The sequence below is a fragment of the Ambystoma mexicanum genome, chromosome 4p (genome assembly GCF_040938575.1).
Source record: "Ambystoma mexicanum isolate Mex_15411 chromosome 4p, UKY_AmexF1_1, whole genome shotgun sequence".
Classification (NCBI taxonomy): Eukaryota; Metazoa; Chordata; class Amphibia; order Caudata; family Ambystomatidae; genus Ambystoma; species Ambystoma mexicanum.
Window position 1 is genome coordinate 302048008 of NC_090927.1, and position 20514 is coordinate 302068521.

At 48.2% G+C, this 20514-nt stretch overlaps 1 protein-coding gene across 7 annotated transcripts in view; it reads left to right on the plus strand.

Moving 5' to 3' along the window:
- Nucleotides 1–20514, plus strand: part of ITSN2 (intersectin 2) — a 2589317-nt gene that overhangs the window by 1809599 nt on the left and 759204 nt on the right. For all 7 annotated transcript variants that reach the window (XM_069605851.1, XM_069605856.1, XM_069605854.1 and 4 more), the window contains one exon: nucleotides 19235–19299. In XM_069605851.1, the coding sequence (XP_069461952.1) occupies nucleotides 19235–19299 (65 nt within the window). The remainder of the gene's footprint in view (nucleotides 1–19234; nucleotides 19300–20514) is intronic.

Here is a 20514-nt window from a genome sequence, read left to right on the forward strand (position 1 = left end):
ACAACTATTTCACATTTGGTACTGATATTTCTCACCAAAGGATGGGGACGGCCATGGATACTTCTATGGCTTATCACTATGCAAACTTATTCAAGGCACAGCTAGAGAATGATTGCCTTACCATCTGTGACAGCAGACCATTGAGATATCTGTGACACATCAATGATATCTACCTGATTTGGGCTGCTGGGGAATAGGACAGCCTGCACTTCCACCGAAGATTTAATGAATTCCATTCAACTATCTACCTCAAACACTCCTCTCGCTGAAAAAGTACATTTCCTCAACACCACCAACACAATAAAAGATGAACAGCTACATACCACAGTATATCGCAAACCAACTAACCAAGCCTGTGATTTGAAGATTGACAGCTTCCACCCAGTGCACACAAAGCAAACTGCAATATTCAGCCAACATTAAGCTATAACTAAGCGTACCCAGAGACTAGGTACCAGAGTAAAAACATCCAAGCTTTGAAATCAAACTTCATAGACCATGGATACAACCACAGAATTGGGGACAGCCAGATTCAACACGGATTCCCGGTGCAACTTCTTAGAATACAGGTCAAAAGTGGCCTAAAACTGTGTGCCACTGGTAGTCCCATACAATCCAGAGTTGAAAGCACTCTGCAAGATTGCTATGGAACAACAATCCATTCTTTAACAAGATGAACATCGAGACAGACATTTTCCCTGACATGCCATTCTTTGCTTCGATAACCAGGTATTCTAATGGATTCCTTCCTCCCACGGAATCCTCATTTATGATAATCCTGTTCATAGCGCAGCTGCTCTTTTGAATTTTCAGATGCCAGGGGGTGCAATGTGCTCCACATAGGCTCTGTCCAACGTCTCTATGTGCCGGACATTACGTCAGGGCCAGTATATATTGAAGCGCTGCACCCCGGGACCTCAGTAGCTTTTCTCTGCACACTCTGTACACTTCAGCAACACGCTCTGAGTTTTTTGAATTTGTCGGCACCATGCATAACCCTTCCGAAGGACTCCGGGTTCAAAATGTGCATGGAATGCGGCCGGCAGATGTCTGTCTCTCGGATCAATACCAGATTTGTTTGTACTGCTTGGGCTAGGAGCACGACACTCAGGATTGTCGGATGTCAGTCCACACACCCGAAGACCCTCTGGGAGCAGACGGAAAAACGTTTTCCTTCATCCACAAGGTGAAAGATGATGTTGTGCGGTCCACGTTCAAGGTCACACGGCGCACAGAAGGAAAATGAGAAGAAAGGGAAGAAGCACCACAAGAGGTCCTGCTCTCTGAGTGGATTCTCACACCAGAACCAGCATTCTTCCTCCTCTTCTAAGGAGTCACTGATCCAGAGGTTCTCCAGATAAGGATTTTCCCACCCAATCCTCCACCCTGAAAGAATGGGAACAATTTCGACAAGAAGATGCTTGATATCTTCGCCAAGGTACTGGCGTCTTGGGCGCCTTTGGCTCCTGTGATGGGACCCACTGTGTCTTCCGCAACCGGGCCCGACCAAAAAGATTGAAGAACTTTCCCTCCACCTGACTCTGCCTTCGGACATAGAGATCCTGGCACCAGCCCTGACTTTGTCCTTCACATTGCTAGCGCTGGTTGGTGGTGCGGGCACAGTAGAACCTCAGGAGTATGCTCCTCTTCTGTTTCAACCCTATACGTTGAATCAGTGTGACATTTACACCACGGAGGGGAACCAGGTTCCCTTTGGGTTGGAACCCCTGTTCTCCAGGGAGGAAAGAGACTTTCTGGATGAGTTCTACGAAGAAAGGGAGGATGTCCCGGGCCTGGTCTCTGCCCTTTAAGAGGCCAGTGGCCTAGATACCTTCCCCGAGCAGGTTATTCTCCCAACCATTACCCCAAGTAAGCCTCAGGCCTCCTTTGAGAGGTTGCTGGTGAAGGTGGCTGATACCGTAGGGTTCTCAGCCCGATCCAGACCGAAAATTCTATTTGAATTAACAGACATTCTGGACGAGGGTCCCAGGAAGGAAACACTCCTGCCCTTCAATGTTGCGGTAGAAGCTTCCATATTAAAGAGAGAAGTCGGCCTCAACTTCTGCAGTCAACAGGGAGCTGGGCAGAAAATCTCGTCTGGCCCCTCTCTCACCCAGGTTTTCTGTCCACTCATGCATCCCCAGAGAGCTTGGTGGTGCAGGCCCAAACTGCTAACATGAAGTTGTCCACACTCCCTTCTCTTCCACCTGACAGGGAAGGTAAGAGACAAGCCGCTTTGGTGAAGAAGGTGTTTGCGTTGGGCAGCCTAGCAGCCTGGCCATTCGCGACGTGAATGCTTCTTACACCCTGACGAATTCACTTTCGTTGTAGTGATCGCAGCTGAACATATCCCTTAGGGCGGAGGTAGGGGACGGCTTACTGTCTATGGTGACAGATGGCACAGACGCTTCCTGACAGATTTTGAAATCTGGATTGGACACGGCAGACTGCGTGGGCAGGAAAAAGGCAATGCGTGTGGTGCTCAGGCGCAACTCATGAATGAGGATGTGTGGATTCATGCATGATGGTCCAGGCCAAGCTCCTAGACATGCTGTTTCTTGGCCAAAATCCGTTTAGGGCGATACTTTCTGGCTTCAAAGGCCACATTGAAGTAGTTGGGCCTAGCCATATAGCAACCCTCCACACCTTTGGCAAGGAGCCAGGGTTTTCGCCCCTCAGCCTCCTGTGCCCCACGTGTTCAAGGCCAGGCCACCCCCGGGAAGACTACAAGGCAGGCGCTTCGCAAGGGATAGAGGTGCCCCCAGAGAGGGAGCGGCTGCAGTTGGCATCCCTGTAGCACCTCAAGGAGCAAAACCTCTGAAGAAACTGAATTGAATTGAAGAAGCTGAAAGCCCTTTTGATCAAGAGACGCTAGGGGAAGGGAGCCTTTCCCTCTGTCTATGCTGTGAGCTATATTGTAGTGTGCGGACCAATTCCAGGAGAAGAGGGGCATTCTCCTGGTTCCAAAAGTTGACTGGTGCAAAGGTTTGCTGGAACCACATGCCAGGGGAAGGGAGTCATTCCCCTTACCAAAGAACATTTCTGGGAATACCACCCAAATACTAGCAGACACGAGTCCTTCTCCTGGAGAAGGGACTTTCTGTTGACGTATTCTTTAGTTGTAGTGTAAGGAATAGAAGTAGGTTGTGATACAGGATGGTGGAATTTGATTTCGACTGACATTCTGACAGATCCTTTAGTATTGGTTTGAGGCAGGGATAGTGAGGGTTTTCTTTTTTATAAATAAGCCTTTGCCAACCAAAATGCCACCTTTGTGTCAACATCCTCCTTCGACACTCTTACACTTCCCGTATCATAATGGTCTCAGAGGCGAGGCTCCGCATGAGATTGCTTCAGTGGCTTCTCTGTTGCCAATGGTTGCATTTTCAGGGCCACATGTCCGTCCTTCTAACCAGGTGGTTCAGGATCACGCGTGGTGAGCCATGTGCGACAACTTGCTGAGATGCGCATTGTTTTGTCAACCCTGGCCCCGGCTGACGGTGGTCAGAACACCACTGACTGGTTGGGGTGCTGACCTGTCAGACCTGACCACGGACTGTGGTCTCCCTAGGGTTCTTGGTAACACAGCAATTTGCTGGAGCAGTGGGCTATCAGGCTGGCCCTCGTCACCTTCCTCCCCTCTGTAAATTGCAAGCCTATGCTGATCCTGACAGACAACATAGTGGCCATGCACTACCTCAGCAAGTGCAGAGAAGCAACACAACTGTGGTTCTGAGCTCTGTAGAACGGCATTGCTATGACGGCAGCCCATCTGGCCGGAAGAGAGAATGTCACCATGGATTCCTTGAAAAGACAGACTTTGGCCTCACACAAATGGGAGCTCTGCCAGGGAGCCCTGGAGGAGAACATCTCTTTTTGGGGAACCCCTCAACTGGTCCTCTTAGCTTCTAGATGTTAGGGAGATTTATCATTGTTAAGCTTCATCCCCTCTCCTAGTGAGACCCCCAGCACCTTTCTATGGAGTCTACTTTCCTCCATATTTCTTTCGGCCAGACGCGTGCTGAGGCGGAGAACGGAGTAACTTCCTGATCCTTGATTCTGGTGCGGCTTGACGATCACGCTCATGCAACAACCGTAGGGTCCTTTCCTCTCCTTCTTTCTTTCCCAGCGAGCGTACGTGTTTGTGGCGGCTGTGGAAGCTGCGGTACACGGGGAGCAAGTGCCCTGCAGCGAGTGTACGTGCTTTCGGTGGCCGTGGAAGCTGCAGCACACGGGGAGCGGAGAGCCCGCATCTGATCAGAGGAGAACTCAGTGCAAGAGTGGCTGTCCCCCTGGTAGGTGGCAGAGTGCCGGTGCCTCATTGCACTGCTGACGGGGGGTGGGACCACGCGTAGTGCGCTGTGCCGTAGTCTGTTGGGAGCTGAGGAAGCTGGGCCGAACTGAGCCGGCAACGCGTATGTTCCCACTCCCACTGCCTTGGTTTGCCTATATTGGTGTCTGGCCTAGCGAGCCGCAGGTGGGGGTGCTTAAACACTTTTTAAATCCTGCCGAAATTTCTTACGGTGGAAATTTCTTACACCTGGTCTCTGATTAATTTCTGGACACGGCCGCGAGACTGTGGGGCTTCCCTTTGATCGCGGCCGCCCCTACGAGACAAAGGCTATCATTCAACCAGCCATCCTTATGTGAGGAATTTTACAGTCATTGGCACCACTGGATGAGGTGAAGAAGGGATAACACCTTTGTTCAAGTGACATTTAAGGCAACGCTCTGGAATCCTTATCGACCTGCATCACCTTAACTGGGCTACCCTTATGCTGTTCTATAAGCAAGGGCAGCAGCCCAAGGACAATCTTCGGAAACGCAACAACAATCTTCCCGACAGTGGATTAAATAGTAAATTGGGTAAAACTAAATTAAAAAGGAACGAACCTCCCATTAAAGGAGCAATTACTTACTTTTTTTCATCAGATGTTCCTGTGGTAGCTGAACCCACTGTAATGGCTGGAGAGGAGTCAGCAAGTAACACTGTTTCGACATCCCAAGATGCCACAAACTTTGATGACATAGACAGTAATTCGCTCCTTGACCTATGTTTATCAATGCAGAGAGCTATGACTCCAGCCCAGCCACGCCAGTCAGAAAATAACTTGCAGCACCTGCAGCCTAGTACACCAAGTTCTCAGAGTGATCTTAATGAAAGGTTATCGGTATCCCCTAACTTAGCTCCCTTGCAGAAGCCATCAGTTTTAGGAAATACCGAGACTAGTAGAGCTTCTGTTTCCAATACCCCAGTGTTAGCTGAATTGCAATCTTCAGTGGCCTCTTTACAGTTTGCCCTAAAAATTCTTTTGAAAATGTGTGGGCGCATCTTAGAGACCACTCTCACCCTCGTGGCCAAAGAAGAAGTTAAAAATAGCACTGGGGCAGAAGCAAACCTGGTCCTGAGAATAGCACTACAAATCCAGGCACAGTGCCTACACCTGAACCGGCTGGTGAGCCGGAAGTATTCTTCTCACGCAAACAACGAAGACTGGCTAGAAGAGCAGCCATGAAAAAAAAGCCTAGCGTGATGGCTTCTCCCCTACCAGCGACTACGCAGGCGGCGATGCCGTCAAAAAAGGCTAGGAAGAGAGCTACCAGGGCAATAAAACAGAAAATGAAAGACCCTGGTACTCTCACAAGTTGGCGAATTCCAGACACAGCGACTGACTCCATATGTATTGAAGAAAATTCACTTAATTTAGAATCATCTCAACCCAACAACGATTCTGAGGAGATTTCCTCGACCCCTAACAAAAGCACAACTAGGGCTTTTCCGGCAACAAATATTTCCAATGCTGCTGCTATCAAGGAGCCCCTCCAAGAGGACTGCCATAATAATCGCATATGCATTATCAAAAACTTATATCAGCAACATGAAAGAAACTGGCTTACAAGATCGGCCCTTATGACTAGGCTCCACTCAGTACCTCAACTGCGTGTCCTTAATTCAGCAGATTTTGAATACGTGGAGCCACTACATGTCCCCAATGCTAATGTCTCTGCGATTCAATGCAAGTATTTGGCGACCGCCCAACTGATGCGAAGTTTTAAACAAAACCTGTTGGTGGTAGACATCGAGATTGACGCCGACCCAGAAGCAGAAGATCCCAGCTGTCCATGCGAGGCGATTCCCCCGCCTGATAAACCTTTATTCTCACATAATCCATCTAAGGCTGCCGAAGTTCAGGTAGCCGATGTGCAGAAAGCCCTGAGCTGGCTGGCTGAATCCCTTCCTCTACACATAAGTAAGCAATGAGATCACACCATTGCCACATGGAATTGCAGAGGATTCGGCCATCTTGTGTCAGCAGAAGAGTCCGTGAACATCTTAACAGATCATCTTTGCATCTGCTTACAGGAAACGTGGCTGGTCTCTCCTGTGATTCTAAATGGCTACACACTTTATCAGTCTCCTGCCAAAAAGGGGCTTAGGGGCAGACCCTTTGGTGGAGTAATCATAGGGGTTAGACATTCAGTTCAATCTCGCCGAGTTATGTTAACTCACTCGGATAACATAGTAGCTGTGGAATTGACTGTTCCCCATGAAATTGCCCCCGAAAATATACTACTGGTAAGGCTGTATAATCCACCAGGTGCTCTCCGTAGAGAGGTACTACAGGAGGCAATCCATGACCTGCTTAGTGAGTGGACTACGACACCGGGGAATGAGTCCGTTATTTTCACTGGTGACTTTAATTGCCATATCATGGGATCGGAGGGTACCTCTTGTAACCCTTTGCTCCAAGCTAAAGGCCTACTACTACACAACACAGAAGACTCTGAAGGTTTTAAGTGGCAACATTTCTTTTCTGACTGGGATTTGGAACTCGTCAACGGCAGAACTCGAAGTGACCATCCTGGCAACTTCACATGGTGCAATGGCCTTACAACTAGCACTTTGGATTATATCTTTGTAAGCCCGAATATTGCCGGTAGAGTAAAAGGTATGAAGATTTCCCCAAATAAATGGAGTGATCATAGTCTTTTAACTCTAACTTTTGCTGTTGATTGGGTAATCCCAAATCCAAGACCCCTGGGCACCATGACCACGAATAAAACCGGCTCTTGCATCCGCTGGCATGCTAAAAACATTGATAATGCGGCTTGTACGGCACAAGCAGTCCTGCTTTACGACATCCAAGCTTTTACTAAAGCTTCTGCTAATGACATTGAAGATTGGATTGCTTTTTTTTCATCATCACATGCCACCACACCAATTAACATGATGATTCAAGAAGGAATGAAGAACTTACCCTATGATAAAAGCATTAGGGATGAAAACGAGTGTTAAGAGCAGCTATTCGAAAAGCTAAAACGGTAGCGACGACATGTGAAGCTTTTGTTGTACAGCGGAGATTACTCAAGAATAAATACTGCGCCTGGATTAAAGCTAAAATAAGAGCAGAGAAGATATGTCGATGGCAACAAATGGTCAAAGTTATATGCCTAAAAAACACTAGAAATATCTGGGGTGTCTTGAATGAAGTAAGGGGACCTAGAAACTATACTTTGGTTAATCCAATAGGTAACCAGCAATGGACTGAATTTCTCTCTAAATGCAATGCCCCAGTAGCATCGGATGACGACTGCAAAGGCGACCCGCTCCCTAATCAGAAACCATTTATGGTGACTAATGAATTACTTTTGCTAAAATCAAATCGCTCAAATCATCGGGAGCCCTGGGCACTTATGGCCTAGCCAATGCAGTTTTAAAAAGCATTCCTGACTTCTGGGCTAGCCTAATTAAGATCCTTTTTAATAATATACTGGAAACTGGTAACATCCCGATCTCATGGCAAACCTCTATGCTTATCCCCGTCTTTAAAAGAGGAAACAGACTGGAACCAGGGAACTACAGACTATTATCAATGCTGGACTGTACAGGGAAACTATTTGCGTCGCTGCTGCTGGATAAGTTGGAGATCTGGGCCGATAAAGCTCGAACATTTAATCAGTATCAAAGCAGCTTTAGGAAAGGTTACACCACTGCCATGAATTTGATGATCGTTGATCTGCTGCGGATGAATGCCAAGACACGGGGAAACCCACCCCCCTCTATGCCTTGTTCATAGATTTCCGATCGGCCTTTGATACAGTGCCACTTGATAAGCTTTGGTTGAAACTAAAACTGCTGGGCTGCCCGAACGAACTCCTCTATTATCTGAAAGTTCTACATCAAAATACTACGGCTAAATTGAAGTTGGAACTACAAGGCCATATGACTACCTCGATAATTCAGAATAGAGGAGTTAAGCAGGGTTGCGTTACTGCTCCCTTCCTGTATAATGCATTTACACACGACTTACCCATAGCGGTATCCGCTGTCCATAACTGCCCTCCACTTATCGGATCTGAGCACTGTTTAGTGCTTGCATATGCAGATGATCTGATCATCATTGATCACACATTTAGTGGCCTATCCAGATCCGCTTGTGCATTATGAGACTATGCAGCTAAAAATGACTTGATTATTAATAGTGAAAAAACGCAATTAATGGTATTTACTGCTAAAACATTTGCCAGACCTAAATTGGTTATACAGGGTATCGAAATAAAATATACACCCACATACAAATACCTGGGAGTGGAGGTGGATACCATGGGCAACTATTCCACCTGCATAAAAACACGAACCACCAGAGCTACACAATTAACAGCTTTAATAAACCGATTTGCTATCAAGAATGGTAGTTATACCATGTGGGGAGTGCGCCAGCTCTGTTTACAGATACTAGTTCCCATGGTTACCTACGGTCTTGAAGCACTGCTAAATATCGATTTAGGTTGGCTCCAAGTAATAGAAGGTACATTTTGGAGGAGAATATTGGGCCTCCCCCAATGCATTCCTATAGCGATCCTTAGATTGGAACTGGGGTTAACATCTTTGAAAGCAATAGTACTCAAAAGAAGAGCTGAGTTATATTTAAGGATGAGTAACCAGCCTCAGGATGGCTTATTAAGATCATTGTTCCAAGAAATCTCTAAGGAGGGGGTTAATTACTGCCTAAATGCACACATGGAAAGTTTGTACAGAGATCGGATGGATTCCTGCATTGAGGGATGATTAGGACAAATCTAAGAAAGGCCTATCCACACGGATAGCACTATGGGACTGGTTGGAGAATTATGATCATCTGAGTAAACTTACTAAATACCAATTTGTGCGCTATAGACTATATGAATACCTGAAACCACAGCCGTATATGAACTTGAGTCCCTCTAGTAGGCTCAGACGTTTTCTCCTATTGTTACGTCTTGACTGTCTTCCGGTGCTTGCTAACAAATGGATTGATAACCAACGTGATCCACTTGAGAGATATTGTCGTCTATGTAAAAACAACTCTGTTAATGAAACGGCCCTGCACCTACTTACAGCTTGTCCCACTTTGGCTAAAACTTACGAACTATACTATAGAAATCTGGCCCATAATATTGGTTCTGGTACCGTAGTTTAAACTCGACCTCCATAAAAATTCAAACAGCTATGTGTACAGCATATGGTTGGGTATCGAAAAACTACTGAGCATTACCATCTAATATATTCCATATTGCAACATTGTAATAATTTGCTGGGACAAGCAGGTCGGGCTCTCTAATATAATAATTATTTGGTGGCCGGTGGATACATGATCTTTGAACTGGATTTATGTGAAAACTAAGCCTTGAAATTGGGTCATTGGGATGGTTGTGTTTCTGAGTAATGAAATGAAATGCAACATATTTTGGACTATGTATTATATAGAAAATGCTGATTACTTTTTCTGCTATTTTAGTGTTTATGTACTTTTATACTGAAAAATGTTATATGCTGAATAATGTTTAAATATGAGGTTTTTCCTCTTTCTCTATTTATATGTATATACCTAAATTTGAAATATGTGTAAAGTTTATATTTAAACTGTATCACATTACATATTAAATAAATATTTCTTTTAAGGCATCTGTGTAAAACCTTTTGCAGCACACAGCTCCTTATGGGCAGTGTTGCTGGGAACCCTTGGAGTTCTTCTTTGAGATTCTTCTCCTAAAATGTTATATTCTGAGAGATTGGCACACACCTTATGTGGAGTGCCAAGGGGATACCTAGTATCCCCTTCTTTCTGCTCCTGTGACTTTTTAGTCACATAGACAACCTTCTATTTATGGTTGGTGGCAATGGGCGTGTTCTAATGACTATTGTTCTATTTCTTTTCAGCAGACTGTATTCACAGTCTCGGTTGTGAATAGGGTCACTTAAGTACTAACTTCTTTTTTCGTCATTTCTAGCGTGCTTGTTCTTTGTCAGCCTTTCTATCATTCTGGGAGGGGGAAGTCTGTGTGTGTGTTTTGCCTTTGACGGGAACTCTTGGGTTTTCCCGCCTAAGCTCCAGTGGGTCTGGGCAGGCAGGAAGTGGGGGAGGAGTTTTTCACTCCATTGCTCTTTGTTTGCCTGTGTGGCTGAATGGAACCAGCTCCCTCTGAGGGTCTGGCTGTCCTGATTGGACAGCCACCCGTCCCTTTCTGTAAACTGCTGAGAGAGATTGCAGAGGAGTGTGTGCTGTAACTGAATAAAAGGTGAGGTTCCTGAGGTGAAAGGGAAGTAGACGACTGGAAACTGAAGTAACCGAAGAAGACGTCCAGAGACGCCTGCAGACCCTTTGCAGCACCATTAAGTGGCCACTGCTGTCCGGACACTGGTTTCTATGCGACAGAGGTCCTCCAAAGAGGGCTCCTTTCCTTTGGCTGGTGGCACCAACCAACCCTGAGATGAACTACAATCTGAGCCTTCTCTTGAGGTGCTGTGACGTTCCAGAGCTGCCATGACCCAATCATAGTGCATCATCTTGCCACGGCCGAATCCGTCCAATTCTTTGCTGAGCTTCACGTGAACCTCCAGAGGCACAATCCGACTAATCCAAGTCCCCTCGCCACAGTGCAGGACTCCAGGAATCAACGAACATTGACTGGGCGAATCGTGTCCTTTGTTGATGCTTCAGAAAAGGCACCAAAACCGCAGACTGAACATAGAAGCTGATGAAATCCATGCCAGAGGTCCTCCCTCGTGACTGCTGCTGAGAGATCCTGTCCATTGTCGTGCCTTTTGTCTCCAGAACAAAAAATCCAGAGGCTGGGTCCAGCGCTGCCACATCGAGGAGAATCCAGCCACGAGCATTTCTTCTAACCTAAGGTACTGTGGGGAGAAAAGGTATTGCTTACCTTAATCCAAGAAGTTGTTCCAGAGCGTTGGAGTTAATGTAGAGTTGTGCAGGGTGTCCACTCTTACCTCTGACCCGAGCTGCTGCTTGTGTCCCTTTTGTGAATCCTTTAAAAGATTCTCCAGCGTTGAGGTATTCTTCTAGTATCCTTACTTATAGACTCAAAGTATCCACAGGAACCTTTGCTGTTTTGCTGCTTCGGAAGACTTTAAGCCCTCTTTGAACTGCCTTTTAGCTAGGGTTGCGAATTGGACTTTAAAAGTGTTACCTTGTACTAAAACTGCCTGGACCTTAAGATCTGCTGCTGTTTGACTACCAACTGTTTACCTTCCAAAAAGTCTTTATTTTATGTGGTTTTGCTAACTAAATACAATTACTGTATATCTTGGTGTGTGCACAAGTGCGCATTATTACGATAATACGGTAGAACTGTCAGTGTCAAAAGTCAATTGTAGCCACAAGCAACTTCAAACTAAGCAGTAGCCTTTGAAACGTATCTAAAAGTAATCTTATGTGTTTTGGTTTAATGTGCTAAGTATTTTAAAACATCTCTTGTGTAAATATAATAAATATACATTTTATATAAATGTATTGTGCGTTTCTTTGAATTGCATTACTAACTTGGTTCATTGTACTTAACTACAGCTCATGTCTTCCTCTTATGATAATCCTGACACTGCTCTGCCTCCAAGGTTCCATGAGTAGTTGTTAGGGAGAATTCTCTTACAAGGCTAATTTCCCAAACCTAGTGAGTCCCCCAGCAGCTTTCCATCCGTCGGGGTCCAAGACAAGGTCAAGCTCTGCGAGTCTGTTTCCGTCGGGGTCGCCGCGCAAGCAGGTCTAATGATGGGCTGGGCGCGATCAGCTTCTCCATCAGCCTCCGTTGCCAGCCATTGCTCCAGCTCTTTGTCGAACAGGAAGTCAGCTAAACCCGGCCAAGCCGCAGGGTAAGGTGTCCGAACTGCCCGTGAAGGGCCAGGTGGTTCAGGCTAAATCGTTCTCGACTGTCGAGTTGGTGGCGGCCGCCCTTACGAAGGCAAAAGGGACAGACCCGGTCCAGGAGGCCTCAACGGTGGCCACAGTGGCTCTTCCTCCCAGGTGGGAGGCTTTGGCCAAGCCAGTGGAAAAGACCCCGGAAAAGAGTATGCTGTCCCTAAGCCCAAGACCGACCCCTCAGGACACAAAAAGGTGGGGGTGTAAGTGCTGCTGGGCACAGATATTTCTTCTTCCGACAAAAAGGACATGGTTTCCATCCACACAGTCCAGGAGGACATTTGGGACAACAGGAATGTCGAGGAGGAAGTCCCCGGAGGGGGCGAGGACGTCGGCGACGACATAGGCGCTGGTCCCAGCAAGCCTGCTCCCCTGACACCACCAAGAGATTTGTCTCAGGACATTCTTTCAACCCTCCACACATTGGTGTCGGAGATACAGAAGAGGATGCCATCAGCACCACCAGCACCTGCTCAGTTGACACCGGGCCCACCATCGCCAAAGAAAAGGAAGCAGCACCCTAGGCTTCCTCACCAACCGCCAGACATGCACTCGGGGATGGACACGCGACGACAGACACAGACAACTGTGACATCACTCCGCCTCCAAAGGCTTCCCCCCGGGACAAAGTGGGTTAATTCCACTCCATGGTCGCTCGCATATCAGAACTCTTCCAGCTCACGCCTGAGGACACGACCAAAGAGGGTTTTCTATATCAACGCCACGAGGCGAAAAGGAAGACCGTTCTGGCGGTGCCCCTCCTGGACGACATTTGGGATGAGGGCCTGGCACTGCTGAAAAACCCTGCCTTAGCCCCAGCGAAAAGTGACCAGAGTCTGCACCAAAGTGTCTGTGGTCACAGCCATCTCCAGACTCGGTGATCTCGCGGCTGCATGAAAGAGGTAATCCAACTTGTAATCCTCTGCCTCCGTTCCCCTGGACAGCGAGGGGAACAACTTGGATGCCGTGGGCAGAAAGGTCATCTACTCAGCGGCTAAGACGGTCAAGGCGGCTAATGTTTTAGCGATCCTGGCCAGGTATGGCTGGGAGTTATGGCACAAGATGGCCCTGCTCCTAGAATTCTTCCCCGAGTACAAATGGATGGAGGCGCTGGAGATTCTTCAGGAGGGTGAGGTAGCATCGGACCACGCCAACACCGTGGTCCTGGACATTGCGAACACTGGGTTCCGCCAAAGGGGGAATGGGGTCTGCCTCCATCGCCTTGTCTGGTTGAAGGCCACCAACTTTAGGCAGGAAGTTCAGATGAGGGTCCTGGACATGTCATTCGACTGGGACAATCTTTTTGGAAAGGCTGTCGATTAATCACTCCATGCCATCAAGACTGACACAGAGACGGCCCGTGCCTTGGGCACGCTCCAGCAGCACCATCCATCCTTTCGTTACTCAGGAGAGAAGTTGGGCAGATCGAAAGGTTTTGGCGGAGGATCGTCCTTATACCGCCAACGCCAGCTGGCCTCGTCCACGACCCAGGAGGCTTACATGGGTCGTTCCAAGGCCATTAGAGGTGGCCGCCATTGTCATTAAGGCTCCCAAGGCAGCACGCAGGCCGCTAGGCAGGATTGACCCGGTCAAGACATCAGGCCCCCACCCCTGCACCCCGGGGGGAGGCCGGCTGGCGAACTTCGTCAGCGTGTGGGAAAACCTCTCCACTGACCGATGGGTGCTGGACACTCTCGCCCTTGGACACTTTTTGGAGTTTCAGCGAAAGTGTCCCCAGAAGACATCGGTGGCTCGGCACAAATACATCCCTCACCTGCGGCTGGCAGTGTGGGTTATGTTAAAAAAGGGGGCGATAGAGCAGGTTCCAATGCGGCTCCGGGGGTCCAGAGTTTACTCCAGATACTTCTTAGTAAGAAAGAAGACCAGGGGCTGGAGGCCCATTCTCGATCTACGACGACTCAACAAGTACATCGAGTCCCAAAAATTCAGGATGGTCACGTTGCAGCACGTGCTCGGCCAACTGGAAGAGGGGAACTTCCTGTCGTCACTGGATGTGGAGGACGCGTACTTCCACATCCCCATTCATGAAAAACAATGCAAGTTCCTGCGCTACAATGGAAGCACTACCACCAGTTCAAGGCCCTGCCCTTCGGACTGAAGTGGGCACCCAGAGTCTTTACAAAGTGCCTGGCACCAGTGGCGGCCCATCTGCGCCTGCAAGGAATTAATGTGTAGCCATACCTAGACGACTGGCTCATCCGTGCCAAGTCAAGGGAGATCACTGTTGATCACACCGAGAGGACCGTCTGGCTGCTGACTGATCTGGGGTTCTCAGTAAAACTATCCAAAGTCCTGCTTGATTCCATCGCAAGAAGCTCTGTTCATGGGATCCAGGCACACCATGGTCTCCTGCCTGGCGGCTCCCTCAGAAGACAGGATAGCATCCATTCTGGGCAAGGTGCAACAACTGTTGGCACTGAAGGTTGCCACGGTGAGGACCATCAAGTCGCTGCTCGGCATGATGTCGTTTTGTCTCTACCTGATCAGACTCTGCAGGTTGCGGATGAGACCCCTGCAGGAGTTCCTGGATGCTCGTTGGATCCAGGTGTCCGGAAGCTTTGCCAACAAGATTGTCCTCGACGAGGAGTTCCGTTGAACGATAAAGTGGTGGGTTGTGTGCTCCAACATTGCAGGAGGCACAGATTTACAGAACCCCCCCCTTTACCAGGGGACGGTCACCATGGGCGTCCCCATGCCAGAGACCTGTCGCTATTGGAGGAGAGGGATCCCCACATCAATCTCCTGGAGCTGCGGGCAGTGTTCTGGGCCCTCAAGTCGTTCCTCCCGTCCCTCAAGCGCAATTTGGTGAAGGTCTTCACGGACAATACCACCACGCTGTCCTACATCCGGAAGCAGGGGGCACCAGGTCCCCAGCGCTCTCCAGAGAGGCGCAGGAGTTTTGGCACTGGGCCATCGCCCAGGGGATGTTCCTCATCCCTTTCCACCTGGCGGGAGTCAAGAACACCATTGCTGATTCCCTCAGCAGGGAACTACGCTCTTACCATGTGTGGGCGCTTCAGCAGGATCAAGTGGACGGTCTCTTCCTCAAGTGGGGCAGTCCCCAGATTGACCTATTTGCGACAGCAACGAACTCCAAATGCCAGAGGTTCGCCAGCAGGTTCCACCAGCCAACGAGCATGGGTGATGTGTTTTCCTTCCCGTGGGAAGGCCTTTTCCTGTATGCATTTCCTCCGTTGCCCTTCATGCATGCGAGTCATCAATCGACTCAAACGGTACCGGTGCAAGATGATCCTCGTCGCCCCGGTGTGGCTAAGGCAGATTTGGTACCGGGACCTTTTCTGCCTGTCAACGTCACCACCAGTCAAGCTGCCAGTGGTTGCAGACCTGCTCACCAGGGAAGGAGGCGCAATCCTACACCATGACCCAGAGTTGCTGAACCTGCAGGCTTGGCTCAGCCAAGCAGCATTGCCAGGGTCAGACCGTCGTCGACTCTTAAGTGCTATGGGCACAAGTGGATGCGCTTCACGACATGATGCCGGACACAGAAGATCAACCCTCTCAGGGTCACGGCCCCTCAGGTACTTCCATACGTATTGTCCTTGGCCAGGGCGGGACTTGCTCACGCCTCCATCAAAGTGCATCTGGCTGCTATTTCCCTCTACACCAGGTCTCGGGGACAGTCGTCACTTTGGTCACCCCGTCTGGTAAAGGAGTTCCATAAAAGACTGTTCTGATCGTTCCCACCGGTGAAGGCGTCCGCCCCGGTCTGGGAACTCAATGCAGTTCTGACACGGCTCATCGTGGCCCCCATCGAGCATATGCATCAAGCCCCTCTCAAGTACCTTTCGTGGAAGACGGCTTTCCTCATGGCTATCACCTCTACCAGGAGGGTAGGTGAGATCCAGGCCCTGTCCTGCAAGTAGCCTTATTTTACTTTCCATGATACGAGGGTGGTGCTACGGACACACCCCTCCTTCATGCCGAAGGTTCCGTCGGAATTGCATCTATATGAACCTTTGCTGTTGCCTGTGTTTTTTCTGACGCCCTCGTCGTCGGCTAAGAGGACTCTGCACTTGCTGGATGTGGCGCGTGCGCTGAAGTTCTATGTATCTCGCATGAAGAGTTTCTGGAGGATTTCTCAGCTTTTTGTGAACTTTGGTCCTGTGAACCATGGGAAGGCTTGTCCAAGGCTTTCATCTCCAGGTGGCTCTCCGGCTGTGTCACTCATTGTCACTGGTTGACAAACCGACTGCTGCCTGGCCATCCGAGAGCCCATTCTACCAGAGCGATCGCTGCAACGACGGCGCTATGTCTGGTGTGCCCTTGCTGGACATCTGCAGGGCTGCTACATGGAGGTCTACGCACACCTTCACAAGATTCTACTGCGTCAACAGGGTTTCCAGAGAGGAATCCCGGTTGGCGAAGCAGTGCTGCGCAACCAGTTAGCTTGAAGGTGAGCTTGGTGAGGAGGTAAGAGTACTTGCTTCTGTTGAGCCTTGCCACCTCCTGTGGTTGTATATGTATGTACTGCTATGTATGCTTTATTCATGAGCATGTGAATCCATGTCAAACCCGCTGCTGGAGAAGGAACAAGTTACTTACCTGTAACTGTTATTCTCCAGCATGGGTCGGGCAAGGATTCACATGCGAACCCTCCTGCCTGCCCCTCTGTGGCTCTTCTTGGTCATACTGCCACTTTACATGCTACCAAATCTGAAGATGGCTGCCAGAGGAGGGGCTTAGGGAGAGGGCAGTCATTGGCTGGGGGCAGTATGACCCTGACCTCAGTGATTGGTTTATAGGAGAAAGACAGTTTGTAAGTGAAAGTGAAACTGTTTTGTCATTTACCGAGGATTCCCGGCCTGACGACAAGGAAAATTCATGAGCATGTGAATCCATGCCAGATCCATGCTGGGGAACAACAGTTCCAGGTAAGTAACTTGTTCCTTATCTCCCCCACTGTCGGGAGGGACTCTCCTTCTCAAGTTCTCTTTATGATGGTTGGGGTCCTCGACCCTTCCCTGGTGGTCAACTGGCTTTGTTCCACCACTTTGATGAGGAGGTTTGTAGGCTTCCTGCCCCTGCCATGCCACCCAAGCGTTAAGATTGCAAAGGGGCCTAGGGACAATTGCATGCACCCTCTTACTGAGCCGCCCTGCATCCATTCCGGGTCTCCTGTTCCATCCTTTTACCTTGAAGGGGGTTTCACAACGTCGCTGGGGCTTCCTGGGATGGCGGGCGTTCTGTTTGGCTACTTTGGCATTTTGCATTCCCTTCAGCTGTACAGTGTCATTTCCCACTGTTGTCTGCGTTTCTTCCTCCTCTCAATAATGCTATGCACCTGTCCAGTCGCACAGACCTTCTGATCCGATGCAGACTGCCAGCGTCCTTGGAGTTCTCTCCCAGGTTCAGTACGCAGCACACCTGCAGTCTTCCATGGCCCGAGAACAAGTGTTTAGTCCATTGTTGATCTTTATACAACTTTGCCTGCAGTATCAGTGACGTTTGTCTCTTTCACAGCTTCCATCTTCATTGCTCCGTGGGGCCAACTCGTCCCAGTGCTTGGATTACCTAGGTTCCTGTTGTTTTTCTTTGTCTCAGTATTTTCAAGAACCCTAGGGTACTCTGCCGTATAGCAAAACAGGTTAGCAGAGGAAGTAGTGGCTAGAGTATGTAGGGGTTGGGACGATATTCTCAAAAGGGCTGTACACTAGATGGTTGTCCTCATCCCCAGAGGGGGATTCCCTCTGCATGAGATCCTCCCACATTAATCCACCACCCAGGGGGACTATCGGGTAGCAGCCCCACCTCCCTTGCCTAATGGGAAAGGGCTCCCTCTCGGGGAGAAGTGACGACATAGAGTAAATCCTCACAGTATCTAGATGCCCAAAAGAAAGGCAGAGGGTCTATATTAAAGTTCAGATAGCTAAAATATAGAACATCCTTCCATTGCTACTTCACCGATAGTCCAATCAATTGACTTTTCAGAAGCAGCTTAAAGCCCTGTTACTATGACTCATTTACTCAATTGCACCGTTATCCCTTCAGATCACTGCTGCACTGTACAAAACACCACTTAACATAACAAGGGTGAGCAACCTTCAAGGGCACCCATTAGAAATGTAAGAACAAGTATCACGCAGACACAAAACTGGTTAGTTAACTCTCTCTAAAAACTCCATAACACTGGGGATTGTAACGCTGTCTTGATATGCTAACATCTAGCTTGCAACCTGTTCTCCTCCTCTTCTTAGAGTGCCTGTGTTTGGAGGATGTTGAATCGGCCCTGGAATGTGACTGCATTCACTGCTTCTTCTCTTGGAACTGGTAGAAGGTTCTGGATTTTCTCCCTATTAGTGGTTGCCATATCCCCACTATGATGCCAAAGAGCTCCAAGAGGCCTGTTGGCATCAAGCTTGTCTTCTTAGACCAAACATAAGCAGTCTTTGCTCCCTGGAGCACCTGGCCTTTGAGGTTAAGCCCTACAAGTCCTCATAATTCATGTTCACATGGGTCCCCACGCACCACATGCAGCTTTTTTTATGGGTGTCAGTAATGGGCATAGTCTTTGTACAGTTGCCACAGTCTTTAAAAAGTCTCAGGCCTTCTTGCTCATTTTGATAACTAATTTAAAGGAAAAACAATCAATTCACAAAATAGCTACTCACAACTGGCTTGGAACCACTTGAGGTATCTCACTTCTCGTGTAACCAGCCTTTGCTGACTAGAAGTCATGGTGTCCTGGTGAAAATTCAAGTTGACTCCTGAATACTTGATGTTCCTTTGTCCTTCGCCTACCCTATTTTCCTCGCTTCTTTCCCCTTTCCTCAATCATCACTATTTCTCTTTCTATCTGCACCCCTTTTTTCCATGCAAAACATCTATACAGTGCATGCACCAAAGCCAAAACAGTTGACGTTGCTAATGTTTGTTGTTTGGTGACGCCTACTGTGAAACCAGTTTTGTTCTAGTCTTATTCGTTTTTTTATTGTGGTGTTAGAAATGCTTCATATTTTCTTCTAGTATGGTAAATCAATTTTGTCATTTTTCACCTGCAGGACCGAGGCCGTTTATGCAGTTGTTGCCAAGAAGCCGCCTTCAAACTCATCTGCATCAGAAGAAGGTAGGCAGGCTGTTTTAAGTTTCTGTAAATAGAAAATATGTTTTATGACCTTCATTTTAGTCTTCCTTCTGCAACTCTTTTTTTTTAATGGATACTTTTTCTGGAAGATTCCTCATCTTAGTTAGTCTTTGTTTTTTTGTTCATAAATTGTTGCAGGAATTTCTAGAAGTATTAATGAAAAGATAGACAAGAAAATGTCAAGTATAACAGTAAGTGAGTTTTGTGAACAGAATAATCAATCACTGCAAAATGAGGCTAAATGACCAAAGTACTTAGTAAATTGTACATAATTCAGATCAATAAAATAAAGGTCACAATAATGGTGAGTAGGAGTTCAAAATGAAATATCAAGTTTGAATCAATTTATCAACGGGAGCGCTGCATGAAGCCGAAAAAGCGCCAATAGTTTCTCAAATATCAGATGAAGTAGGTTGTGATTGGTTCGTTTTTTTTTTTTTTTTTAAACGTGTTTATTTTAAACAGGCAGGTTATGGCAATGCAAAGCTTAATCACTTGCGACATGTAGCATACAGTAATATCATTTGACGTTCCTCCCACCCCACCCTTTGGTCTCAAGTTCCGTCTTCACGTCCCCGCAGGGGATCTCCATCCTGAATAGTTCTACTGGCCAGTTGGGGCTTGAAAGTCAGGGCCGGAAACCTTTGGTCAAAATCCAATACCAGACCCCAGATGTTGCGAAAGCGATGTAAAGTGTCTGCCCCGACAGCCGTCACCTTCTCGGCGATCAGGATGTCCCAGACTTTCATCCACCAGAAAGGCATGACAGGGCCTTCTGTCGTTTTCCAGGTGCGGGCTATCACTGCCCGCAAGTAGGCATTGCGATGATAGTTTGGCCTTGGGACCAGACCTTGGGTAGATCCCGGGGATCGGTGCTCCAAGGAGGATAGGTTCGGGGGCCAAGGGCAGTCGCACCTGAGTGATGTCCGCTATCTTCGCTAGGCATTGTTTCCAAAAGGCTTGAGCCTTGGGGCAGGACCACCACATGTGGAAGAAGGAGCCTATTTGGCCGCATTGCCTCCTGCATTGAGGGTTGATTGTGGAGTTCATGTGGTGAAGTCTTAGGGGAGGGTAGTACCAGCGGAGGAGGATCTTGTAGGCACACTCTCTATTTGTAATGCATGATGAGGAGGTGTGAGCCCGGGACCAGATGTCGACCCACTGTTGGTCTTCAATCGGATGGCCCAGGTCCGCCTC